Genomic DNA, 25,604 nt, shown 5'->3' on the forward strand with positions numbered 1-25,604 from the left:
TCCGCAGCCGCAGCAGCGCCTTTATATAAACTCTCAAAAGCCACACTTCTCTTTCGGCTCCTTCACATTACTAACCACCCGGAACAAAAACTTTACAAAACTAACCACCTTTTTTTTCACTTCACAAAACTAACCACCCTAATTCATAATCATCCAGGGGCGAACACCACAGAAAAATTTTTTGCAGGAGGCCCCTCCCAGGGGCGAACAACAAAGAATGTTCCTTATATGTTCGCCCCCCCCACGGGCGAACATAGTAGGGAAATTCTTTGTTCGTTTTGCTCAAAAATTCTTCACTTTTCAGTTCGTTTATTTAATTTATAAAAAATTCAAAAAAAGGGAAAATTGTGATAATTTATATTATTATATTTTATAATATTATATTATATAATGATATAATATTACAAAATTATTTTATATTAAAATATAATATTTTAATATTTAAGTTCATATTTAAGCTCATAAAAGATAAATAATATTGTTATTGTTTTATTTTTGTTAATCCGAAAACGTCATGTAATATCTTGTCCCGAATGCATTTGATCAAACACAGCACTTTTATTCATAGAAGATATTAAAACAACGATAACACGACTTAAATTGAAAAGCAGAAAACAATCACGACGAAACTACAGACCACTTAATCGTCCTCGGACGACATTACACTATCAGAATAATAATCCGGAGTGGTGACCAATGCAAGGTATTGTTGTTCCTTAAACCGGTCCCCTTCTTCCCGAAACATCCGAGCATCATCGTATAGACTCTGACGATGCAGTCGCAGATTCATGCGATTCTCCTCTTCTCTCGCTCTGAAGAGGGCGGCCTCCAGCTGCTGCGGCGTTTCTCGAGGCATAGTACGAGCCCTTCGTTTAGGAATCGGAATCCCAGCTAGTGCACAACGTTCCATGCACACTTCATGCCTACGCACACGCCACTCCCACTCATTCAACATGGTGGTAATCGACTGAGGGGAGTATCGTAAATTAGGGTTTAAAGAGTAGGTAAAGTCATCATCACACCACCATTTTCTACCCATGGCAACAAACAGATCACCTGGTGTGTAACTCATGATTTATGATGAACTATATCTTCTGTGAGGTCTATGGTTGTGTGTGCATTGTGCATATTGTATGTGAACCTATTTATAGGCACAGCATAACATTGCAACGAAATAATGCTGATATTCACATGATCAACAGTTGTATCCCATAATGCTGATATTCACATGATCAACAGTAGTATCTCATAATGCAGAGGTTCACATGATGAACAGTATGTCATAAAGTAAAGGTTCTGCAGAAAGTAAGGCTGCATTAGACTTAAAGCCAAAGGACTTGTAAAATCCAAAATTATAATCAGATCTGGAAAGATTTTTAGCCACTTGTAAATGCATTATTTTGAAGGGGAATAACTGCATCCTTCAATAACATATCAAACTGCAAGGACTTGTCATATCAAACTTTAATTATGAGTTGTCTACTCACCCCTTTAAATTGCAGCTACTGTTCTACTGCATTACAAGTTTGACTCAAAAAGATACAAGAACTGCAGAGACTTGTCATTTCAAATATTTTAATTATTTTAATCAAATGTAATTTTATTTTCACTTTATGTAATGCTTGTGTTCTTTTAATTTTATGTAATGCTTGTGTTCTTTTAATTTTATGTAATGCTTGTGTTTCCTTTAAATTACACATCCCTCAGTTTATGTAATAATAAAAAATAAGCACTAAAATATGTGGTTTTTTCGGTAATATGAATAATTTTGTTTAGGTTAATATAAATAGATATTGCTCATATCATTCCGATTTGCAAAAATAAAAACTGCAAATAAAAGTACATTTGATAATTTTGTTTAGGTTAATATAAATAGATATTGCTCATATTTTTTCGGTAACTTGCTTCTGTTTCGTACTCTAGTGCTTGAAACCCCTTTTATCAAAGGAGCAATTATAACTCCTCCTGCTCATGCACAGTATACGTATAGTCACCTCCTATGCATTATTACACTTGTGAAGCACCAATTATTCAACTAGCTAGCCTACTATTCATGCACAGTATGTTTCTCTTTATATGTTGCAACTCTCCATGCACCAATTACTAAGATTTTTTGCCTAACATTAATTCCTTGGCCATTTGCCTTATAAATTGAACTCAATTTCAACATTTCAACTACGAAAATACATCGAAAACAATATTTCTTTCATTACTTCAACTGCACCAAGATGGAAAAGGGTAAAAGGCCAATGTCCCCCGGATACGAAAAACGCCTGCAACGGCAACAACAGAGAAGACAACAACCGGAGCTATTGTTGGGAGGGATGCGCAGCAACCTAAACAACCAACGACCTGCATTACCTCCTAAAAGCAAACCACCACAGACGTTGGAGATCAAGCGGGATCATGCGTACTATTTGCAACGTAAGTTTTCTACTAGGAGAGCTCGAAACGGCAAAGATTGGGTGCCGACAGAGCAGGAGGTTGAGGATGAGGGCAGACGTTATCCTGAAGTTGATAAACTTTTAGAAGACAGACTTCGTCCGTTGGGTGTTGCATTTTCTGATGATCGCTACAATCGATACATGGCTGGAATTGAGCAAGAATGCGATGCATTGCAGGCTAAACTTGATGCACGTGATGAAGCTGATTATTGGGCAATTTGGGGAGATGTTGACGCTGAGGACGATGATGATGAAACCGAAGAATATGGTTCCGACTATATTGTGGACATCACCAAGGATTGAGAACTTATGTCATGTTCTCATTTGAAAACAATATGTAATTTTCTTTAAGTTTATGTAAATTCAGTTTATGTAATGCTTTTGTTTCGTTTAAGTTTATGTAATGCTTCTGTTTCCTTTAAGTTTATTTATGGGATAAATATCACGTTGGTGACTCGTTTCGTCCAAATGTATCAATTGAGTGACTCATTTCCAAATTGACTCAAATTGAGTGAAGTGTATGTGTTGAATGTATGGGGGAGAACATATTTATAGGACAGCTCCACATTGAATTATTGTTGTAATATTATGTATATTCAAAAGTAGTTGCAGTTATGACATAATTCAAAATTTGTATTATGGCAACTCCCTGCACTGCTCTTCTTGCATGTTTAAAATTTCGAAATGACAAGTCTCTGCTGCTTTTTTGTCTAGTTGGAGTGTGTTGTCAAGCTATCATGTCATGCTTATTGCTGTACACATGTGAACCATGTCTTCTTGCAGAACCTCTTGTATCTTTTTCAGTCAAACTTGTAATGCATGCACAGAAGAACAGTAACTGCAATTTAAAGGGGCGAGTAGAGTACTCATATTTAAAGTTTGATATGACAAGTCATTGCAGTTTGATATGTTATTGAAGGATTCATTGATTCCCCTTGGAAATTTTGAAAATATTATATATTGAGTTTCACACATTTTTTATGAATGGTATTACATCCAAAATGAAAGATTCCGAGTCCTACTATTTTTGCTAATATTTTTAGATTTTTAAAATTTTATCAACTATTTATTTATAATTTTTTGATTGTTTTATTTGATTTAAATAAAAATAAATAGGAGAAGTTTTTATTCCGTTTATTTATCCCGTTTATTTATTGCTTTAACACCATAAGCAATAAGTTTATGTAAATGCTTCTGTTTCGTACAAGTGCTTGAAACCCCTTTTATCAAAGGAGCAATTATAACTCCTCCTGCTCATGCACAGTATACGTGTAGTCACCTCCTATGCATTATTACACTTGTGAAGCACCAATTATTCAACTAGCTAGCCTACTATTCATGCACAGTATGTTTCTCTTTATATGTTGCATTACTAGTGAACTGCAGCTTTTCTTTTTGCAGAACCTTTAATTTATGCCCTACTGTTGATCATGTGAACCTCTGCATTATCAGATACGACTGTTCTCATTTGAAAAATTTTTGCTACTATTTTTAGATTTTTAAAATTTTATCAACTATTTATTTTTAATTTTTTGATTGTTTTATTTGATTTAAATAAAAATAAATAGGAGAAGTTTTTATTCCGTTTATTTATCCCGTTTATTTATTGCTTTAACACCATAAGCAATAAGTTTATGTAAATGCTTCTGTTTCGTACGAGTGCTTGAAACCCCTTTTATCAAAGCAGCAATTATAACTCCTCCTGCTCATGCACAGTATACTTATAGTCACCTCCTATGCATTATTACACTTGTGAAGCACCAATTATTCAACTAGCTAGCCTACTATTCATGCACAGTATGTTTCTCTTTATATGTTGCAGCTCTCCATGCATATTGAATCACATCTAAACACAGCAAACCCAGTTTGAAACTCTTAAAAAATTAGAGAAGCACACAAACACCCAAAAACACACAACCACAAAAATGGCAAGCTACGTAAACGTGAACATCTTCTGGGGCGGTGAAATCGTGAAGCAAGATAACGATGTTATCTATACGGCTGATCCAAAAGAGATGAGGTTTATCCAATTCGGCACTACATTGGAAGAGTTACACGATATTGTGTATGAGGTTATGAACATAAGTAGGCATCACTGGAATTTGAAACTGAGTTTCAAATATCCTAGATTTGGTGTCGGTAACCTCGTAACAGGATATTTTGTAAAGTCCATTAGGTCGGACGACGATGTGAGGAGGATGCTAAGCATCCCCGGACGATTTTTGTATGGGATGGGAGACGTATGGATGTTTGTTGAAGCTGAGAGTGTTGCTCAGCAAAGCCAACCCTATGAAGCCCCATGGACCCAACAATCTGGGCAGTCGCATACATTTCTTGATAGCCAACAATATGATGGGAACTATGCAGGAAACTCTGGTGGGGGTTACGGTGGCGACTATGGAGGAAGCGAGTTGGGGTCTATGGCCGGATGGTCAAATAGCGTATTCCAAAGTGGCTACAACTACGGGACCGTAGGGCATACAAAAGTTGCTGAGGAGGACATACAATTGTCGCAGCCTCGTCATACGCGAGACAGAAGTGCAGCTGTGAATCTTGCACTTCACGGGGACGAAGAAGATGAAGAAAATGCCACGGAAAGAGCATTAACTACAAGTGACGATTCGGATTGGAATCTGTCAGACGAAGAGGTTGAGGAAGAATCTGAAGACTTTTCAGAAGCCGACTCGGATGAAGTCCGAGAGGGGAATACCTCGTTGCAGACGCGCGATATGTCTGTTTATGTACCAAGGGCTGCATGGTTTGGATCTCAGCAGTACGAGACTGAGATAGTGTCCAATGTGGACACTATCATGTCCCACGGGTTCAATCCATCCGTTGATGAGTTAGGCGTCGGAGCCATGTCTCGTAACAAAGAGGTTCTAATCTCGGCGGTTAAGGAGGCACATATTAAAATGAATCGGAACTTTGTTGTGCAAAAAAGCACTACGCAAAAATACAAAGTCAAGTGTACAGTCTATGATTGTAAGTGGAAGTTAAGGGCTGCGAAGAAAAAGCAGCACGGTATGTTTGAAATCACAGAATGTCCTGAGACACACACGTGCTTGTTGGATAGGCCGACACAGGATCATAAGAAGATTTCAGCAAAAATGATAGGGTCATTGGTTGCTCCACACGTAAGTCGCACAACCTATTGTCTCTTATTGACACTGATTTTTTGTCCTTTTGATTGTTAATACTTGTTCGTTTCAACAGATTTCACAAACCCCAAATCTTAGGGTAACAAACATAATAACAATGGTGAACGATGAGTTCCAGCACATTGTTAGTTACAGCAAAGCGTGGAGGGGGAAGATGGCTGCAATGGAGACCCTTTATGGCAATTGGCAGACTACCTATAATGAGTTACCACGGTTCCTCTCTGTCATGGCAAGTACAAATCCAGGGAGCGTAATGGAGATTGATGCGGTTCCACATCAAACTGAGATTGGCAAATCTGTATTTGTTCGCGCATTCTGGTGTCTGAAGGCGATCATTGATGGCTGGCAGCACGCTCGCCCAGTCATTTCAATTGATGGTACATTCCTCAAGGGAAAGTACAATGGAAAGTTGCTGGTTGCGGTGGGAGTGGACGCTAACAACCACCAATATCCAATCTGTTTTGCCCTCGTGGATGAGGAGACTACGGAGAACTGGTCCTGGTTCCTACGTCTTCTACGAATACATGTATGCCGAGAGAGACTTGGCGTTTGTATTATATCGGACCGTGCCCCCGGGATCCTCGCTGCAGTGAATGACGAGCGCAACGGCTTCACTGAACCTTTTGGTGTTCACAGATACTGCCTCCACCATGTGAGAAGCAACTTCTCCAAACATCACCCGGGAAATGACTTGAAGATGTTCATGTGGCTAGCAGGCCGAACACCACAAATAAGAAAGCACGAGGCTTACATGAAACATATTGCCCGCATTTCTCCCCAAGCGGCGACATATTTGCGGGAGATAAATCCTGCCTTGTGGACCATCTGTCATGACACAGGCCACGCTCGTTACGGCCAGGCCACTACCAACGTGACGGAGAGTTTCAATGGCAACATTCGACAAGCTCGCTTCCTACCGGTCACCGCAATGATGGAATTCCTCTTTTACAAAACTGTAAGGACGGTGAACAAGGAGAGAAACGCTGCTCTAGAAAGCATGCAAGAAGGTCATGAACTCTGCCTGCGAGCTAGGAGAATGTTGGAAACCAATACTGAGAGGGCTAACGCCCACCACGTTGAAACATTTAACCGGCAAAGTGGTTTATTCTCCGTAAAGACGCGTAGGTACAGGTTGAAAGGTGTGGAAAAGGGCGGAAACACACAAGTCGTGGACATCAGAAGGGGTACTTGCACGTGCGGGAAATGGGCCTGTCATCGCCTTCCATGTTCTCATCTGATTGCTGGGTGTAATCGTAATTCCATAAACTGGAAACAGTGGATCGGCCCTTACCACTACACTCCCGTTTTGCAAAATATGTGGGAGCCTATGATATATCCGTTACCAGCAACCGGCTATTGGGATGTGCAACTCCCATTAGCATGGCAAAGGTATGGAACCGTGGTGCCGAACGAGGCCATGCGAAAGAGAAGAGCAAAGCGAGGCCAAAGGGGGCAGTCGGTGAGAATACGGACCGAGATGGACGGTTCCCGAACGGGACACAAATGTAGTCGGTGCAAGCAAGAAGGTCATACGAAGCGGAACAAGAAGTGCCCCATGTACAATGCATAATACATTGTACACATATTAGATGTTACTATGTATTATTTTGCCTCAGTGACTTAGTAAGGCAAGAAAAAGTCTTGTAACATTTCTAGTTGATTTAATGAATTTTCCCGGCTTTAAACATTTAAATCGCATTATATTATAGTTCCCAATTTTCCAACCAAATATGACTTTTATTACCAGTTTATGGGTTCGAAAAATCATAATTTGGAGTGCTTTCACCCCCAATTTTGTTGGTTAACAAAAATCAACGTAAACAAGTGTAGTTTTGTAATCATGTTTTGGAACATAATTTGATTGTTTTTTAATACAATAAGGGCATTTTTTGAAATTCTTGAAAATGCAAAGAACTACCATTTTCCACGAATATATTGATTTTTCAGACCACTTTCACGAGTCAAAAAAACATATTTTCGGATACCATTTCTTCATGAAATTTTTTCCTACCAAAGTCTTCACACCCTATTTTGATGGGAAGCAAAAAATTTCATCAAAAAATATAGGGAAGGGAGTTTTGTAAATGCGTCAAAACGCCAAAAAATAAGCTAATTTGAGTCGAAAAATGACTTTTATGACCATTTTCTGGGGTCGAAAAAACAAGTGTAGTTTTGTAATCATGTTTTGGAACATAATTTGATCGTTTTTTAATAGAATAAGGGCATTTTTTGAAATTCTTGAAAATGCCCTTATTCTACCATTTTCCACGAATATATTGATTTTTCATACCACTTTCACGAGTCAAAAAAACATATTTTCGGATACCATTTCTTCATGAAATTTTTTCCTACCATAGTCTTCACACCCTATTTTGATGGGAAGCAAAAAATTTCATCAAAAAATATAGGGAAGGGAGTTTTGTAAATGCGTCAAAACGCCAAAAAATAAGCTAATTTGAGTCGAAAAATGACTTTTATGACCATTTTCTGGGGTCGAAAAAACAAGTGTAGTTTTGTAATCATGTTTTGGAACATAATTTGATCGTTTTTTAATAGAATAAGGGCATTTTTTGAAATTCTTGAAAATGCCCTTATTCTACCATTTTCCACGAATATATTGATTTTTCATACCACTTTCACGAGTCAAAAAAACATATTTTCGGATACCATTTCTTCATGAAATTTTTTCCTACCATAGTCTTCACACCCTATTTTGATGGGAAGCAAAAAATTTCATCAAAAAATATAGGGAAGGGAGTTTTGTAAATGCGTCAAAACGCCAAAAAATAAGCTAATTTGAGTCGAAAAATGACTTTTATGACCATTTTCTGGGGTCGAAAAATCATAATTTGGAGTGCTTTCACCCCGAATTTTGTTGGTTAACAAAAATCAACGTAAACAACTGTACTTTTGTAATGCGTGAAAATGACCAAAATCTTCCAGTTTTACTAAGAATGACTTTCCGGACCCGGTTTTCGGGGCCTAAAAACCATGTTTTGGAACATAATTTGATCGCATAATTTGAAAGAAACTAATTAGTTATGTTCGCCCGAAGAGAGGGCGAACATATAATGGGTTGTTTTGTAAATATTGAATTCATATTATTTTATTGATTAGTCATCAGTTGAAGTGATAATTGAGTAAATTTGTTTATATATAGTTAGAACTAAGGCCATACACATACTCGAACTTCTCATCTGCTCATACTAAAAACATCTCATGGACAAGCAGAAACAATCTAGAAAGCTTGACGACGGGATGCAAGAATGGAGTTGTACAAAAACGAGAAGACTTGTTTCAACTGCCATGGAAAGGGATGCGGAGAAGATGAAGTTTGCTACGGAGATGCGGTTGTTGGAGTATCGAGAAGCGAGACAGGGCAAACACTGGGTGCCGACTAAGGATGAGACCCATATTGAAGTTCTGCATGGAGTCGGTCGCCCGCTACGTGAATATCACTACAGAAAAGACCGGGATATAAATGATGCCTTCTTGAAAGGAAAGATCACGGATGAGGAAAGGATAGGTTTGCTGAGAGAAAGCTCGGCAGAATACGCTGCAAAAGTAAAAGTAATTGAGAAATCAAATTTTGATGCTTATGCAAAGCAGTTGTAATTTTGTTTTCAAAAGAAATAATAAAGATGCATTTATTCGTACTTATATTTATTGGAATAAAATACAAATGATATTTGTCAATCAGAATCATTGGCACCGGTTGAGTCTTCGTCAGACATGTAGAAATCCGAGTTGTAATTTGGATTTTGAAGCAGTGCACATTCTTCTTCGAAAGACATTTCTCTTCCGCTAGCAGTTGCCGAGTCTCTGGCCAACTGATACATGTACATACGACATCGGCGCAACAACATTCTGTTGTTCTCTTCCCTGATCTGCTCCACTCCTGCAATCACTTTCATTCGATATTCACCCCAACTACCCTGGAACCTATATTCCGGATAAATAGCTAACGAGTCACGGGCCGGGAGTTTTGCACCTAGAGCTATAAGATCATTTCTCAACTGGTCGGATTCTTCAAGACGATGAGCCCACTCGCGCCGAACACCAGCGAAATACTCTCTCGGATCGCTGTATTTTAAACTCTCGTAATCATCATTTCTTTCTACTAGCAACCACTTTCTACTTGATGAGTACATTGTGGGTGTAATTATAGATTGAAAGTTTGAAGCTGTCTCTATGTGTATAAGTTCAGAATGTGAAAGCAAATATAGAGTTCAAAAGCACTGTAGCCATGTGAATATTTTCGGTGCACAGAGAGATTCGTCCTCTGTAGCCTTTGACTGTAGCCATGTGAATATGTTTGGTGCACAGAGAGTAAATGACTGTAGCCATTTGAATATGTTTTGGACTTTGCAATGATAAAATGGTGCAGAGAGATTCGTCCTCTGTAGCCATGTGAAATTATTGTGGCCTTTTGCAATGATATTGTGGCCTTTTGCACTGTAGCCATGTGAAATTGTTGTGTTCTGCCCTTTGCACTGTAGCCATGTTAAAGGTTCAGTACACCCATGTGAGTAAAGTGGTGGAGGTGTGTGAAATGCTTCCGGCCATGTGAAACTGCATAGATTCCCTTACTGTAACCATGATAAAAGTAAAGTAAATGGCATAGTGGGGGGTGCTGTAGCCATGTGAGGCACTACATTGGCAGAGATTCCATTATTTTCTTCAGCAATAATGCTGAGTGAACATGTGTATGAAGGGAGCCTACTTAGGAAATTGGGGTTATAAATAGTGGAAAACTTGTTCACACTTTTTAAACAAATCTTAATTACATGGAGCCAATAGGTGAGGTTGTTCAAGGGGATACGTGCTACTGTGAAAGGCTTGCCGTTCATAGTCATTATCGAGGGAAAGGGCCTAATGCTGGAAGAATGATGTCCCGGTGTCCACTATGGCCAAACGGGTGCGGATACATGTTCTGGATCGATGAGCCACTTGAGCCGCGTGCTAGTGCAGTGCTTACTGAGATGACTAAGGAGATGAGTGACATGATATGGGATCATTACTTTGCGAAGGAGAGGATTAGAGAGAGGCATGATGAAGAACTTAAATCTGTGAAGGGGAAAAAAATGGGGGAGGGTTGTTCAAAAAAGGGATAAAAGTTGATGTCCTGGCAACGTGCATGTACTGTTGTTTTTTCTTATTATGTTAATCAATAATACATTGTCCATGTCCTTTCCTACTTTGCGAACTCAGTCTTATTTATTAAGTTATTTACATTTTAATATTTTAAAGTGACCTCTATGTAATTTTCGCCTATAAATAAGTTCTCCCTCATCATCTCACTTTCATCACCAGCTCAAACACATTATATCATTTATGGATTCCGCTGCTGTCGATAAGTGCTACTGTGACAAAGCCCTTGTTAAGAGGGTTTGTCGGGACAACGGTCCCGACGTTGGTAGACGGATGTTGCAATGTCCTGACGGCGCAACTGGTTGTGGTTACTTACTATGGCTAGATGATCGACTAGACAACCGTTCAACTGTGGTCATCAACAAACTTGCTGAGGAAATAAGTGACCTCAAATGGTCGCAGGCAGCGGAAGTGGCAGAAATGGAGACGAAGCATGCCGAAAGAGTAAGAAGAATGAGGAAGACCATGAAAGGTGATGGATCTCGATGGGATGCTGAGGATGTGTGATGTTATTCATGTTATGTGTTTGGCTTCCAATGCTGTTTAACTTATGCACATCTGTCTATCTATCTTTATAACTGTTCCAATTGTTGTTTGCTCGTGTTACGTTTGTAAGTGCCCACTCGTATGTTTTAGTGGAATTTTAAGTGGTATGTTGATGCGTACTATGTTTGTGTGGCTTTGTTAGCAATGACAAACAATAAAATTCATGTTCGCCCCCCAGTCGGGCGAACATACAAGGGCTTGCCTCGTATCACTTGCGTTTACACTCCTCGCTTTTTTAATTACCACAAACTCAATTATCATACTACTTGACTTGCCCATTTGGATCTTCTGACTCACCGTTTTGGATGTTTAACACGCAACTACCTGTTCTATACGCTCGATTATCTGTTTTTTCTATCGTGATTATTTTGCTAGTATTTTAAAAAAAAATTCAAATTTTTTTTCAAATTTAATTTAATTGAAAATTTTAATTTATTATTTATAAATTAAATTTTTCCACACCGTTTAAAATATATTTAAAAAATTTCTAAATAATTAAAAAGCTCTCGTGCCTTGCACGGGCTATAAGCTAGTATTTTAAAAAAAGGTGGTTAGTTTTGTAAAGAAGTTGTTTAGGGTGGTTAGAAATTTGAAGGAGCCTCATTTATTATGTTATGTCATTTGTTATGTTATCATGTAAACGGAAAGTGCTAACATTATAGAACAATATGAGTGAACAAAAAACATAAACATAATAAAAGTACATAAACCGTTCTACCCGAATAAAAGTACATAAAGATAAACATAATGCATTATCAAATGCATAATAAAAGTGCATACACATAAACAAAGTACATACGAGGGGAAGCCAAAAAGCCTACTTCTTCGTATGCCCGAAGAAGTGACTTCCAGTGTAACATCTACGACCCTTCCCCTTCGCAGCTCTAGGTGGCTGCTGTCTCTGCTCATGCTCGGATGGCTCCTCATCGTCAGACTCCTCATCGTCAGACTCATCCTCAACCTCCGACGGCTGTGCTGCTGCTCTCGGTGGACGCACAGGTGCGTACGCCCAGGGGCTACTATCCCCCGCAAATGCAGCAACCCTCTCCATGCATAAGTGGAGGAGATGCGAGGGCACGCTCCATGCGCGTATCCCAAAGATCAACAAATGGCTCCCTCGCGTACATCCAATCAACCTGCTCGTTGTAGTGGTCGTGCAGGTCCTGATGATTAGGGTAGGGAGAGGAATATGGTACACCCTGCATAAAACCAAACTGCCTCGTCACCCTGTCCGTGTAGCACCACTCGACGTAGGACATGTACATCATGGGGGCGGGAGCCGTCCAACGCAAGTACACAGTGGCCTCCGGGTGATGCTCTGCAGGTAAATCAGCATATGGCCTCCATCGAAACTGTCGGGGTGTCAACGCATCCAACTCATATTGTGTCATGCGGCTCTGCGCATGCGGCACCTGACAACGCCTAAGTGGCGCCTTCCACCTACAGTGGAAGTTGGCATAAGTGCTCAGAGGTTATACATGCAACAAATATGAATTGAAGTTAATCAACAAAAGGAGTGACAACATACCTCAGCGCCAGCGGGTACTCGAACAAGGGTTGACCCCTGTGCCTAGGCGCTAGTGACGGAAAGCGCTCGTAAATCCACACCTAGCGGCAAGGTTAGTACAAATGCACATGATGAATAAATAATACAACAATAAAGACGAGAAATAAATATTACTTAATTTTAAATTCGAAATAATTATCTCTAACTATTTTTACAAATCTGAATTTTTTTATTTATTGGAATAATATAACATTGTATAATTTAAATTAAAATTGGCACTACCACTACTTAATTTAAACTAGTAATCTAAACTAAAATTAGCACTACCACTACTAATCAACAACAATCATCACCAACTACTAATCTATTTAATTTAATGGTGTCAAGTTTACTTTTAAATTCGATTTAATTTAATTTCATTAAATTCAATAAAAGCTAAAATTAAATTGATTATATTTAATCTACTCTTAACGTAAATAATACAATAATCATCACCAACTACTAATCTAAACTAAAATTATCACTACCACTACTAATCAACAACAATCATCACCAACTACTAATCTAAACTAAAATTATCACTAACATAAGCTACTACCAAATACCAACTAACAAAACCCATTATAAATTATCAAACAAATTACTAATCAAGTCTAATTTTTAATTCATTCAAAATATGAGATCTACACTAATTTTCCCAATTTTATAATTCGAAAAAATTGTACTATATTTAGGATTTTTTTATGCAATATTTGTTATTAAATTCGAAAATTATTTTAATTAAATCAAATAATTAAAACGCTAGTGACGGAAAGCGCTCGTAAATCCACACCTAGCGGCAAGGTTAGTACAAGTGCAAATGATGAATAAATAATGCAACAATAAAGACGAGAAAGAAAGTTGTGGTTGGTTTAGTATTACCTGTACCAATGTGGCGTAGCCACAGAAATCAATACAGTAAGCCCTGCTAGAAGAACATAGCTTCTGGTATAGGAAGCCAAGAACAGCACTACCCCAGCTATACCGACGCAGCTGGTCCATGTCCCTCATTAACCATAGAAGGTCAAGCTGCACGCGGTTCCCGCTGCTGTGGGGGAACAATGATCCAATAACGCATAGTAGGTGCGCCCGAATATGGTAGGTAAGCTGTACACCATAACCTATATCCTCTGGATCCAACTGCTCCAACCGCTCACAAGACCCGAAGTTATCCACAAGCCATTTGATCTTTAAACCACCTCGGTTAACATCGTCCTTGGCTTCTGGTAATAGCCCAAGAAATTCGCCTACTAGCACGCGCCTTTCCTCCACGCTGCTACTCGCTCCACGGAGGATCAGTGGATCACCCTCAGTGGGTAACCCGAGAATGTGATGAACATCCTCAAGAGTGATAGTGGCCTCTCCGAACGGCAGGTGGAAGGTGTGCGTCTCTCCACGCCATCTCTCGATAAAGGCTGTAATCAAACCCCTGTCGTGCTTGAACTGTCCCAGCCTAAATATGCAATCAAATCCTAAATCCCTGATTGCATCCATGATCATCTGATGCGGTCTGTGGGCTCGAACTGCCTTCCAATACTCCCCAAAGTTTGTCCTCAATCTGAAATCAGGGGGTGGCTGAAATAATTGTAGTGCACAAAATATTAGTCCCTATAGGCTACAGACTCATACAAATGTAAAAAAAATTGCACTAAAGAAGGAGTTTACCTCTATGTTGTCCCACACAACCTGAGACCTGTGCACAGACTGTAATGTCAACAAACTCCCGTCTAAAGGTCCGGGACCAGAACGACCGACATTCATCTGCGAAATTAAATTCAAAATATTTGTTATTAAATTTGAAATTGTTTCATTAAATCCAATATTCGAAATAATTTTCATTTTAATTGTAAATGTATTTATGTCTAACTAATTTTACAAATCTGAATTTTTTTTTTATATTATATTTTATATTATATTTTATATTATATTTTATATTACTTAATTTTAAATTCGAAATAATTATCTCTAACTATTTTTAAAAATCTGATTTTTTTTATTTATTGGAATAATATAATATTGTATAATTTAAATTAAAATTAGCACTACCACTACTTAATTTAAACTACTAATCTAAACTAAAATTAGCACTACCACTACTAATCTATTTAATTTAATGGTGTCAAGTTTACTTTTAAATTCGATTTAATTTAATTTCATTAAATTCAATAAAGCTAAAATTAAATTTATTATATTTAATCTACTCTTAACGTAAATAATACAATAATCATCACCAACTACTAATCTAAACTAAAATTATCACTACCACTACTAATCAACAACAATCATCACCAACTACTAATCTAAACTAAAATTATCACTAACATAAGCTACTACCAAATACCAACTAACAAAACCCATTATAAATTATCAAACAAATTACTAATCAAGTCTAATTTTTAATTCATTCAAAATATGAGATCTAATTTTTAATTTTTTATGGAATATTTGTTATTAAATTCGAAAATTATTTTAATTAAATCAAAAATTCATAATAATTCCTATTTCGGTATAATATTTTTTTAATTCCAAAATTCGAAATAATTCCATTTTTTAATTCCAAAATTCGAAATAATTCAAATTAAATTCGAAAATGTGAGACTTATTTTTATTCTATTTTTTAACGTAAAACACCCAAATTTAATCTACTAACCTAATTTCTAAATTTAATCTACTAACCTAATTTCTAAAATTAACATAATCTACTAACAAATACCAACTAACAACATTCATTATAAATCATCATACAAAATTACTAATCAAGCTAAGAACAATCATTATAAAATTTATAAAAATACATGCATGCAATTTGATGAGATTGAGAATGGTGAAAAAACCTTGAAAATGGGGTGAAATTGATTAATTGATTCGGTGAAAGTAGCAAAGCAAGCGCCCTTTTTCCCTTTTCTTTGTCCGGATCTCACTTTTTTCTCCAAATTCAAGCTTGCAATGTGTGTGCAATGTGTGTGTAATGTGTGTGTAAATTGAGGCTGGTGTCGCAAAATGAAGAAGAAGAAGAGGGGCTGGGGAGGTTTTGTGTGATTCAATGGACAGGTGGCCGCCCGTGACTGGGCCGGCCACGTCAAACCTGCACAGACATGTTCGCCCGTCGCAGGGGCGAACACAACACCGTGGCTTCGTCCTGTTCGCCCGTAGGTTGATCTCGGCTGAAAAAAAAGTTTTCTGCTATGTTCGCCCGAGGTGTGTTGAATTAGGGTGGTTAGTTTTGTGAAACGAAAATTTGGGTGGTTAGTTTTGTAAAGATTTTGTTCCGGGTGGTCAGTAATTTGAAGGAGCCCTTCTCTTTCTCTCTTCTCCCAATCTCTCCCAGTCTGTTAGATTAATATTTTATTTTCCATTGAAATTCGAGCTCGTAAGCTTCAAAAAATGGCCGCAAATTCAATCCTCCGATCCACCGCCATCCTCCCCGGCGCCACCACCGCTCAGCTCGCCTCCTCTAAGGTCAATTAATCCTCTTTATTTAACTTTTCATTAAAATCTTACCTTTTTCTTTTCTTTTGTTTCTTACAATTTTACTAGTCACATTTCTTTGTTCTCTGTGTATACGGGTTCAATCTATAAAATTGTGTTGGTTAGAAATGTAAAGTTTTAATTTATATTTTTTTAGTTCTAATTAGGCTTGTTAGAAATGTAGAAAAAGTTAAGGTTTTGATTTTTATTTGTTTTAGTGATTTTGATTTTGTCAAAAATAGGAAGGAACAATGTTCTTGAACATAATTGGTATACGTTTAGTGTTCTTGTTTGATGCTTATATCAGTATTTAAGTAGTTTTCGCAGTCTGAAAATTCGAATTGGTACGAGTCATATGTCCTTTTGATGTTATAATTTTAATTTGATGCTTATTTTGTAGATTTAGTAGTAGAAAAACTTGTAATATGACGTTCCAATGCTTGGGTAGATGATTGATTGGTTGCAGTGGGAATCTTTATAACAATGGGTGTAAGTTACGAGGTTTTAACGTATTTGAATTGCGATGCTGTGTTGGTATTGTTGTCAAAACGTGATTTTTAAAGTATGTTAGGTGAATTGTTTATCGGTTTTTTGATATATTGTTAACATGTTTGAGATATATGAGGAAGTAAAAATGTTGTTTGTTCAGGTTTCCTCGGTGAGCTTCTATAGCAGTTCGTTAAAGGCTCAGTCAAGCATATTTGGTGCTTCTGTTCTTGGGGATTCATCATCCTTACAGTTAAGAAATTCGTTATAATACTGAATTACTAGTTACCATGATAGCTTTGAGATCTTTTATTGTAATTGACACTGTTTTTCTTCTATCTGTAATTGTTGCAGAAAATCTAGTTCTCGGAGTATCCAACCAATCCAAGCTACGGCCACTGAACTGCCTCCTACCATTCAGAGTAAGAAAAGTAGTTTGACACCTTATTCATAGCGTTTAGAATTTGAGGATTTAAAATTTTAATTCATTTTAATTTCCTTTCTCAGAGTCGAAAAGTGACGGGAAGACAAGAATCGGAATCAATGGTATGCTACCTGTTTTGTATGGTGTCAAACAATTTTTTGGCAGTTTGTCATTTTTATTGATATTGTCACTTTGTTTAAACAAGTCAAGTATAGGCTTCCGTGTTGTACACTTGGATATGGCACTTATATAATGTCAGATCATTCTCCTGCAATGGGGACACTTTGACTGATTACTGATTAAAAGGCCACATATGAGATGCATATAGGATGCAGATTTAAAAATTTGACTAAAAGGAAGCGAGGAGATATGAGGAAAAAAAAGGAAAGGGAAAGAAGACACTTAATTTGCAAAGTCTTTTCAACAATCCTGTTTGATTTGAGTTTATTATTAAGATTGGTACAAAATTATATCTAATTTTATGTCTTCACATGGTCACGTGTTGCAGGTTTTGGAAGAATTGGGAGGCTGGTGTTGAGAGTGGCAACTTTTAGAGATGATATTGATGTCGTAGCTGTCAATGATCCATTTGTGGATGCCAAGTACATGGTAAACAATAATCAGTAGTTAATATTAGTTACTATGTTTCTTTTTCTGCACGATCGCGGACAAGTTCTTGTGGGCAAATTCATAAATTTAGATATGTGCACTATAGAATTTTTTTATTATGCATTATGAGGTAACCCCATTCTATTTACCACAATGTGACAATATCATTGGTCAGTAAGCATGTTCTAGCCGTGACCATTCTGAATATTAATTTTGTTATATGCAGACATTTCGGTTATTGTTAAACCATGTACTTTTAAGATGATTGTTAGCGTTTTCTAAGAAGCTCACATGAATTTCAACACGTACGATACAGGCATACATGTTTAAATATGATTCTACTCATGGTGTATACACCGGATCTATTAAAGTATTGGATGCAACCACTTTGGAAATAAATGGAAAGAAGATCAAGGTTACTAGCAACAGGTAATATAGCAGTTCATTTTGCAATTATAAATAGTTGTCATGTGCCAATGTTCATGCTGGTCAAATGTTCAAGTACTTCATTCGTTTTCATTATAAAACTTAAATGCTGTAACACCCCCATCTTAAATCAAGACGAGGAGTTACCTACAAATCCAAAACCTGCCAACAGAGCACTAATATCCAACAAACATGGGTAAATAGAATCACTAAATAATAAAATCTTAATAACACTAATGGTCCACAAATCTTAATCACTGGTAACTGAGGGTAGCTCTCCATCACACAGTCCCGAATCCCCCTAAGTACCTGCCAGAAGAAGAATACGGCATGAGCCAAATGCCCAGTACAGATTGGAAGCATTTACAAAACAAGAAACATTTAAAATATTTTGACCATCATATAAAACATTTTAAAATAACAGGCTGAAGCAACGAGGGTTAGGATATATCATACCGAGATCAGAACATATACAGATACACACATCATAGGGTACCTAATGTGTGCAACAAATCGGATAACGTGTACGGCATATACAACGTCACCGTCAAATCACAAATCATATCAAAACTGAACTGGGTGCACCTACGTATCCTGAACAAATAATCAAAATGGCCAAAGCTCCTCCCAAGAGCTAACAGAAGGATACGCCGTGACCAATCACACTGTCACGGAAGTGTCATGTCAATGGTGCCGCAAAGACATGGCTGTAGTACCCCAACAGCTGGGAAACTCGGTATACCCTATATCTCTCTAAGGGTTCAAAACAAAACAGTTTTCACAACTTAAATCACATGGTACAGATATTTCAAATAAACTGAACAAATCACAATTTTGTAAAATCCTTGAAAACCGCATAACAAATATTTTAATCTTTCAAAACATATTTTTAAAATATTTTTCGGAAATCAGAACAGTCAAATGAGTAGCACAGAACAAACTTAGCAAATCGGACGGATCAAAAAAAAGGCCAGATCAAAATATTTAATATCGAAAGGAGTAGCGCTGAATAAAAAGAGTAGAATCCGTACAAACACACCGAACAGAAAGGATTAAAACAGAGTAATCAAATTTACCGAACACTAATAGAATTAGAGCGGAATAAAAGAGAACGAAATCCGTACCTCGAAAATAGCAAACTCAAAGACTAACGAACCTCGCAAAGGACCAACTAAACTCCCGAACCAAGCTTTCGAGAACCTCGCTCTGATACCACTTTTGTAACACCCCCATCTTAAATCAAGACGAGGAGTTACCTACAAATCCAAAACCTGCCAACAGAGCACTAATATCCAACAAACATGGGTAAATAGAATCACTAAATAATAAAATCTTAATAACACTAATGGTCCACAAATCTTAATAACTGGTAACTGAGGGTAGCTCTCCATCACACAGTCCCGAATCCCCCTAAGTACCTGCCAGAAGAAGAATACGGCATGAGCCAAATGCCCAGTACAGATTGGAAGCATTTACAAAACAAGAAACATTTAAAATATTTTGACCATCATATAAAACATTTTAAAATAACAGGCTGAAGCAACGAGGGTTAGGATATATCATACCGAGATCAGAACATATACAGATACACACATCATAGGGTACCTAATGTGTGCAACAAATCGGATAACGTGTACGGCATATACAACGTCACCGTCAAATCACAAATCATATCAAAACTGAACTGGGTGCACCTACGTATCCTGAACAAATAATCAAAATGGCCAAAGCTCCTCCCAAGAGCTAACAGAAGTATACGCCGTGACCAATCACACTGTCACGGAAGTGTCATGTCAATGGTGCCGCAAAGACATGGCTGTAGTACCCCAACAGCTGGGAAACTCGGTATACCCTATATCTCTCTAAGGGTTCAAAACAAAACAGTTTTCACAACTTAAATCACATGGTACAGATATTTCAAATAAACTGAACAAATCACAATTTTGTAAAATCCTTGAAAACCGCATAACAAATATTTTAATCTTTCAAAACATATTTTTAAAATATTTTTCGAAAATCAGAACAGTCAAATGAGTAGCACAGAACAAACTTAGCAAATCGGACGGATCAAAAAAAAGGCCAGATCAAAATATTTAATATCGAAAGGAGTAGCGCTGAATAAAAAGAGTAGAATCCGTACAAACACACCGAACAGAAAGGATTAAAACAGAGTAATCAAATTTACCGAACACTAATAGAATTAGAGCGGAATAAAAGAGAACGAAATCCGTACCTCGAAAATAGCAAACTCAAAGACTAACGAACCTCGCAAAGGACCAACTAAACTCCCGAACCAAGCTTTCGAGAACCTCGCTCTGATACCACTTTTGTAACACCCCCATCTTAAATCAAGACGAGGAGTTACCTACAAATCCAAAACCTGCCAACAGAGCACTAATATCCAACAAACATGGGTAAATAGAATCACTAAATAATAAAATCTTAATAACACTAATGGTCCACAAATCTTAATCACTGGTAACTGAGGGTAGCTCTCCATCACACAGTCCCGAATCCCCCTAAGTACCTGCCAGAAGAAGAATACGGCATGAGCCAAATGCCCAGTACAGATTGGAAGCATTTACAAAACAAGAAACATTTAAAATATTTTGACCATCATATAAAACATTTTAAAATAACAGGCTGAAGCAACGAGGGTTAGGATATATCATACCGAGATCAGAACATATACAGATACACACATCATAGGGTACCTAATGTGTGCAACAAATCGGATAACGTGTACGGCATATACAACGTCACCGTCAAATCACAAATCATATCAAAACTGAACTGGGTGCACCTACGTATCCTGAACAAATAATCAAAATGGCCAAAGCTCCTCCCAAGAGCTAACAGAAGGATACGCCGTGACCAATCACACTGTCACGGAAGTGTCATGTCAATGGTGCCGCAAAGACATGGCTGTAGTACCCCAACAGCTGGGAAACTCGGTATACCCTATATCTCTCTAAGGGTTCAAAACAAAACAGTTTTCACAACTTAAATCACATGGTACAGATATTTCAAATAAACTGAACAAATCACAATTTTGTAAAATCCTTGAAAACCGCATAACAAATATTTTAATCTTTCAAAACATATTTTTAAAATATTTTTCGGAAATCAGAACAGTCAAATGAGTAGCACAGAACAAACTTAGCAAATCGGACGGATCAAAAAAAAGGCCAGATCAAAATATTTAATATCGAAAGGAGTAGCGCTGAATAAAAAGAGTAGAATCCGTACAAACACACCGAACAGAAAGGATTAAAACAGAGTAATCAAATATACCGAACACTAATAGAATTAGAGCGGAATAAAAGAGAACGAAATCCGTACCTCGAAAATAGCAAACTCAAAGACTAACGAACCTCGCAAAGGACCAACTAAACTCCCGAACCAAGCTTTCGAGAACCTCGCTCTGATACCACTTTTGTAACACCCCCATCTTAAATCAAGACGAGGAGTTACCTACAAATCCAAAACCTGCCAACAGAGCACTAATATCCAACAAACATGGGTAAATAGAATCACTAAATAATAAAATCTTAATAACACTAATGGTCCACAAATCTTAATCACTGGTAACTGAGGGTAGCTCTCCATCACACAGTCCCGAATCCCCCTAAGTACCTGCCAGAAGAAGAATACGGCATGAGCCAAATGCCCAGTACAGATTGGAAGCATTTACAAAACAAGAAACATTTAAAATATTTTGACCATCATATAAAACATTTTAAAATAACAGGCTGAAGCAACGAGGGTTAGGATATATCATACCGAGATCAGAACATATACAGATACACACATCATAGGGTACCTAATGTGTGCAACAAATCGGATAACGTGTACGGCATATACAACGTCACCGTCAAATCACAAATCATATCAAAACTGAACTGGGTGCACCTACGTATCCTGAACAAATAATCAAAATGGCCAAAGCTCCTCCCAAGAGCTAACAGAAGGATACGCCGTGACCAATCACACTGTCACGGAAGTGTCATGTCAATGGTGCCGCAAAGACATGGTTGTAGTACCCCAACAGCTGGGAAACTCGGTATACCCTATATCTCTCTAAGGGTTCAAAACAAAACAGTTTTCACAACTTAAATCACATAGTACAGATATTTCAAATAAACTGAACAAATCACAATTTTGTAAAATCCTTGAAAACCGCATAACAAATATTTTAATCTTTCAAAACATATTTTTAAAATATTTTTCGGAAATCAGAACAGTCAAATGAGTAGCACAGAACAAACTTAGCAAATCGGACGGATCAAAAAAAAGGCCAGATCAAAATATTTAATATCGAAAGGAGTAGCGCTGAATAAAAAGAGTAGAATCCGTACAAACACACCGAACAGAAAGGATTAAAACAGAGTAATCAAATTTACCGAACACTAATAGAATTAGAGCGGAATAAAAGAGAACGAAATCGGTACCTCGAAAATAGCAAACTCAAAGACTAACGAACCTCGCAAAGGACCAACTAAACTCCCGAACCCCGACTTTAACTTAAACTCCAATTATCTCCATGATTACAATCTGCCCAGACCAATAATATACTGTTTTGACCCTCTAAACGATGTTTTATGGAAAAACTCAAAACACGAAAGTCGTAGAGAACGAAAAGACCTTTCTGAAAAGGTATGGCTCATCAAAATCGGAGTTATAACGAATCGGGAATTAAATAAAACGTCTGCTGATCAGATTCAGAGCGAAAACATGACCTGAATATGTTTTGGGATTTTGATAACAGTTCGAAAACGAATCTGAGAAAACATTGTGAACGAAAGTTGTAGGAGATTGAAAGAGCTTTCCGAAACATCAAGAATCGTCGAAATCCGATAAGAATTGAATTTACTACGAATTTTACAAGACAGCTGATTTATGAGAATAAAGCTCTGCGAATTTTTGTAATAAAAACGAATAGAAGGTTGGGTGGCTCTCAAAAGTGTATATAAAAGAATGGAGGAATACAATCAATATATACAGTCTTGAAACCCTAATTCTAAATCTATCCATAATCGGAATACAAGTCTGATCCAAATTCTAAGTCCATTATCCTAATTCAATTTTAAATCATAATTATAATCCAATTTTAATCCCCTATTTATTAATACTAATCTATTAATATTATTCTAAAAATTACAGGATATCACATTCTACCCTCCTTAAAAAGAATTTGGTCCCCAAATTCCAAATCCCCCCAAAATCTACTCTCTAAAATTCATTTAAAAACAAGACACATGACTGAAAATTCCCCACTCTTAATCATTACTATTCTATTATTATTAAAACTATGTATATTATAAATGCGCTACTGGAGTCTTCCAGGAACCCTTCAGAGATCCCGTGGGGTGAATATGGAGCAGACTTTGTTGTTGAATCTTCTGGGGTTTTTACAACGATTGAGAAGGCTTCAGAACACAAAAAGGTGGACAATTTCTCCCTCCCTCTGTAACACACCCACACACCAACACCCACACACATCTTCCTTTCCCCTCCCCCCAGACATCTTTACTCTTTAGCACTTCAATATGAGTATTTTTAACATCCCATGTGCAGGGTGGTGCGAAGAAAGTTGTAATTTCAGCTCCTTCAGCTGATGCTCCTATGTTTGTTGTGGGTGTTAATGAGAAAACATACAAACCAAACATGGATATCGTATCCAACGCAAGCTGCACTACCAATTGCCTTGCTCCTCTTGCCAAGGTTAGTTTTATACACGCTACTGGTTTTCTTGTATTGTTATGCTGCAAAAGGTGCTTGTCCAAATTATAACATGACTCTAATTGCTCACAGCCTACAATTAATTGATCTTCGAAATTCTAACAGAAAAAGAACTAGAAAATAAATTAGTGACACGAACAAATTTATATATCGTCATGGTTATAGATGGTGGAGGAGGTTGTACATGTTTAGTTACAAAATTATCATGCAGGTGGTTCACGAGGAGTTTGGCATTCTAGAGGGGTTGATGACTACTGTGCATGCAACAACGGGTACTTATTCTCACTCGAACAAATGCATTGTGCACGTATGTTTGCATTTTAATAATCTATTATTTCCATATCGAATTTTCAGCTACGCAAAAGACGGTTGATGGTCCTTCCATGAAAGATTGGCGTGGGGGACGCGGTGCTGGGCAAAATATTATCCCTAGTTCTACTGGTGCTGCTAAGGTATGAGATGGAGTTATATTGATAAACTCTTCAAGACCTTGTAGATGATTATGCTTGTTTTTTGAAATTGTAGGCTGTTGGAAAAGTGCTGCCAGATCTCAACGGAAAGCTCACTGGAATGGCTTTCCGCGTTCCAACACCCAATGTTTCTGTTGTAGATTTGACTTGTCGACTTGAGAAGAGTGCTTCATACGAAGATGTAAAAGCAGCAATAAAGTACTGTCTTCTTTTTTCTGCTTTTCCTGTTACATCTTTTACGCATGCCTGCGGCCTGCCTCAACCTAAACTCATTTGGGCCATTTTGGCATTTAAGAAAAAGAAAAGTTTACCATTGTAATTTGGATTGCAGGTACGCATCTGAGGGACCCCTTCATGGTATTCTTGGGTACACTGACGACGATGTTGTGTCAAGTGATTTTGTTGGTGACTCAAGGTCTCTCTCTTTCCCTCAAGTCACAAGTCACTAGTCACACCAACACACACACTCACACAAGTGCACACAATGATTCAAACCTAGACATTTGGTCAATCTTCAGCGTTTTCCTGTAAATTTAGACAACTAGTTACAGTTACTAGTATAATTTCTTCAATATGTTGTTCATACTATCTCCCAGGTCAAGTATATTTGACGCACAAGCTGGTATGGGGTTGAGTTCATCCTTCATGAAGCTCGTATCATGGTACGACAATGAGTGGGGCTACAGGTATGGTTACTCTCCTGCATCTAATTATAAAATTAGTTAACTCTGCTAACTCTCTTTAATGTCAGTGCTTGTTATAATGTCCTGCAAATCTTTCTTTCAGCAACCGAGTACTGGACCTGATCGAACACATGGCATTAGTAGCAGCTACCTCCTAAATTTGATGGGAAGCAGCTGATGCTTCAGTTTCTCCCTCCAAAAGAACCAGTTTGTCAAAATAGAATTTAGAAATATAGCGGTCATTTTTGCTCTTGAGTTGACCTTTGCTGTTACCCTATGTAAAATTTCACAGATAATGTGGAGCTCGAAATAATTCCAAGTAAAAAACTCTGTTAAACTGTATCAGCATCATGTATCGATGTTATTCTGATGGCATAACTGTTTAGTCTTTCGACTGCTGTATCTGAGCTCTGTTTCTTGATAACTGTGTTAAATTATGTGCATTGTTTAC

General features: G+C 37.5%; 2 protein-coding genes across 2 annotated transcripts; one reads left to right on the plus strand and one right to left on the minus strand.

Moving 5' to 3' along the window:
* On the plus strand, positions 1–25,596 carry LOC108227568 (glyceraldehyde-3-phosphate dehydrogenase GAPCP2, chloroplastic). The gene is made up of 15 exons (XM_017402786.2): positions 1–45; positions 16,141–16,304; positions 16,963–17,051; positions 17,154–17,221; positions 17,307–17,345; positions 17,732–17,832; positions 18,149–18,261; positions 23,605–23,704; positions 23,836–23,982; positions 24,212–24,272; positions 24,355–24,452; positions 24,526–24,668; positions 24,802–24,885; positions 25,067–25,156; positions 25,257–25,596. The coding sequence occupies exons 2-15, from the start codon at positions 16,230–16,232 to the stop codon at positions 25,309–25,311; spliced, it is 1,263 nt and encodes a 420-aa protein (XP_017258275.1). The 5' UTR covers positions 1–45; positions 16,141–16,229; the 3' UTR covers positions 25,312–25,596.
* LOC135147293 (protein MAIN-LIKE 1-like) lies at positions 13,608–14,609 on the minus strand. The gene is made up of 2 exons (XM_064080229.1): positions 14,511–14,609; positions 13,608–14,420 (listed from the first exon to the last, which is right to left on the minus strand). Exons 1-2 carry the CDS (start codon positions 14,604–14,606, stop codon positions 13,608–13,610), a joined length of 909 nt encoding a protein of 302 aa, XP_063936299.1. The 5' UTR covers positions 14,607–14,609.
* Positions 25,597–25,604: the final 8 nt, after the last annotated feature.

This window comes from Daucus carota, chromosome 6, assembly GCF_001625215.2.
Source record: "Daucus carota subsp. sativus chromosome 6, DH1 v3.0, whole genome shotgun sequence".
In the NCBI taxonomy this organism is placed as follows: Eukaryota; Viridiplantae; Streptophyta; class Magnoliopsida; order Apiales; family Apiaceae; genus Daucus; species Daucus carota.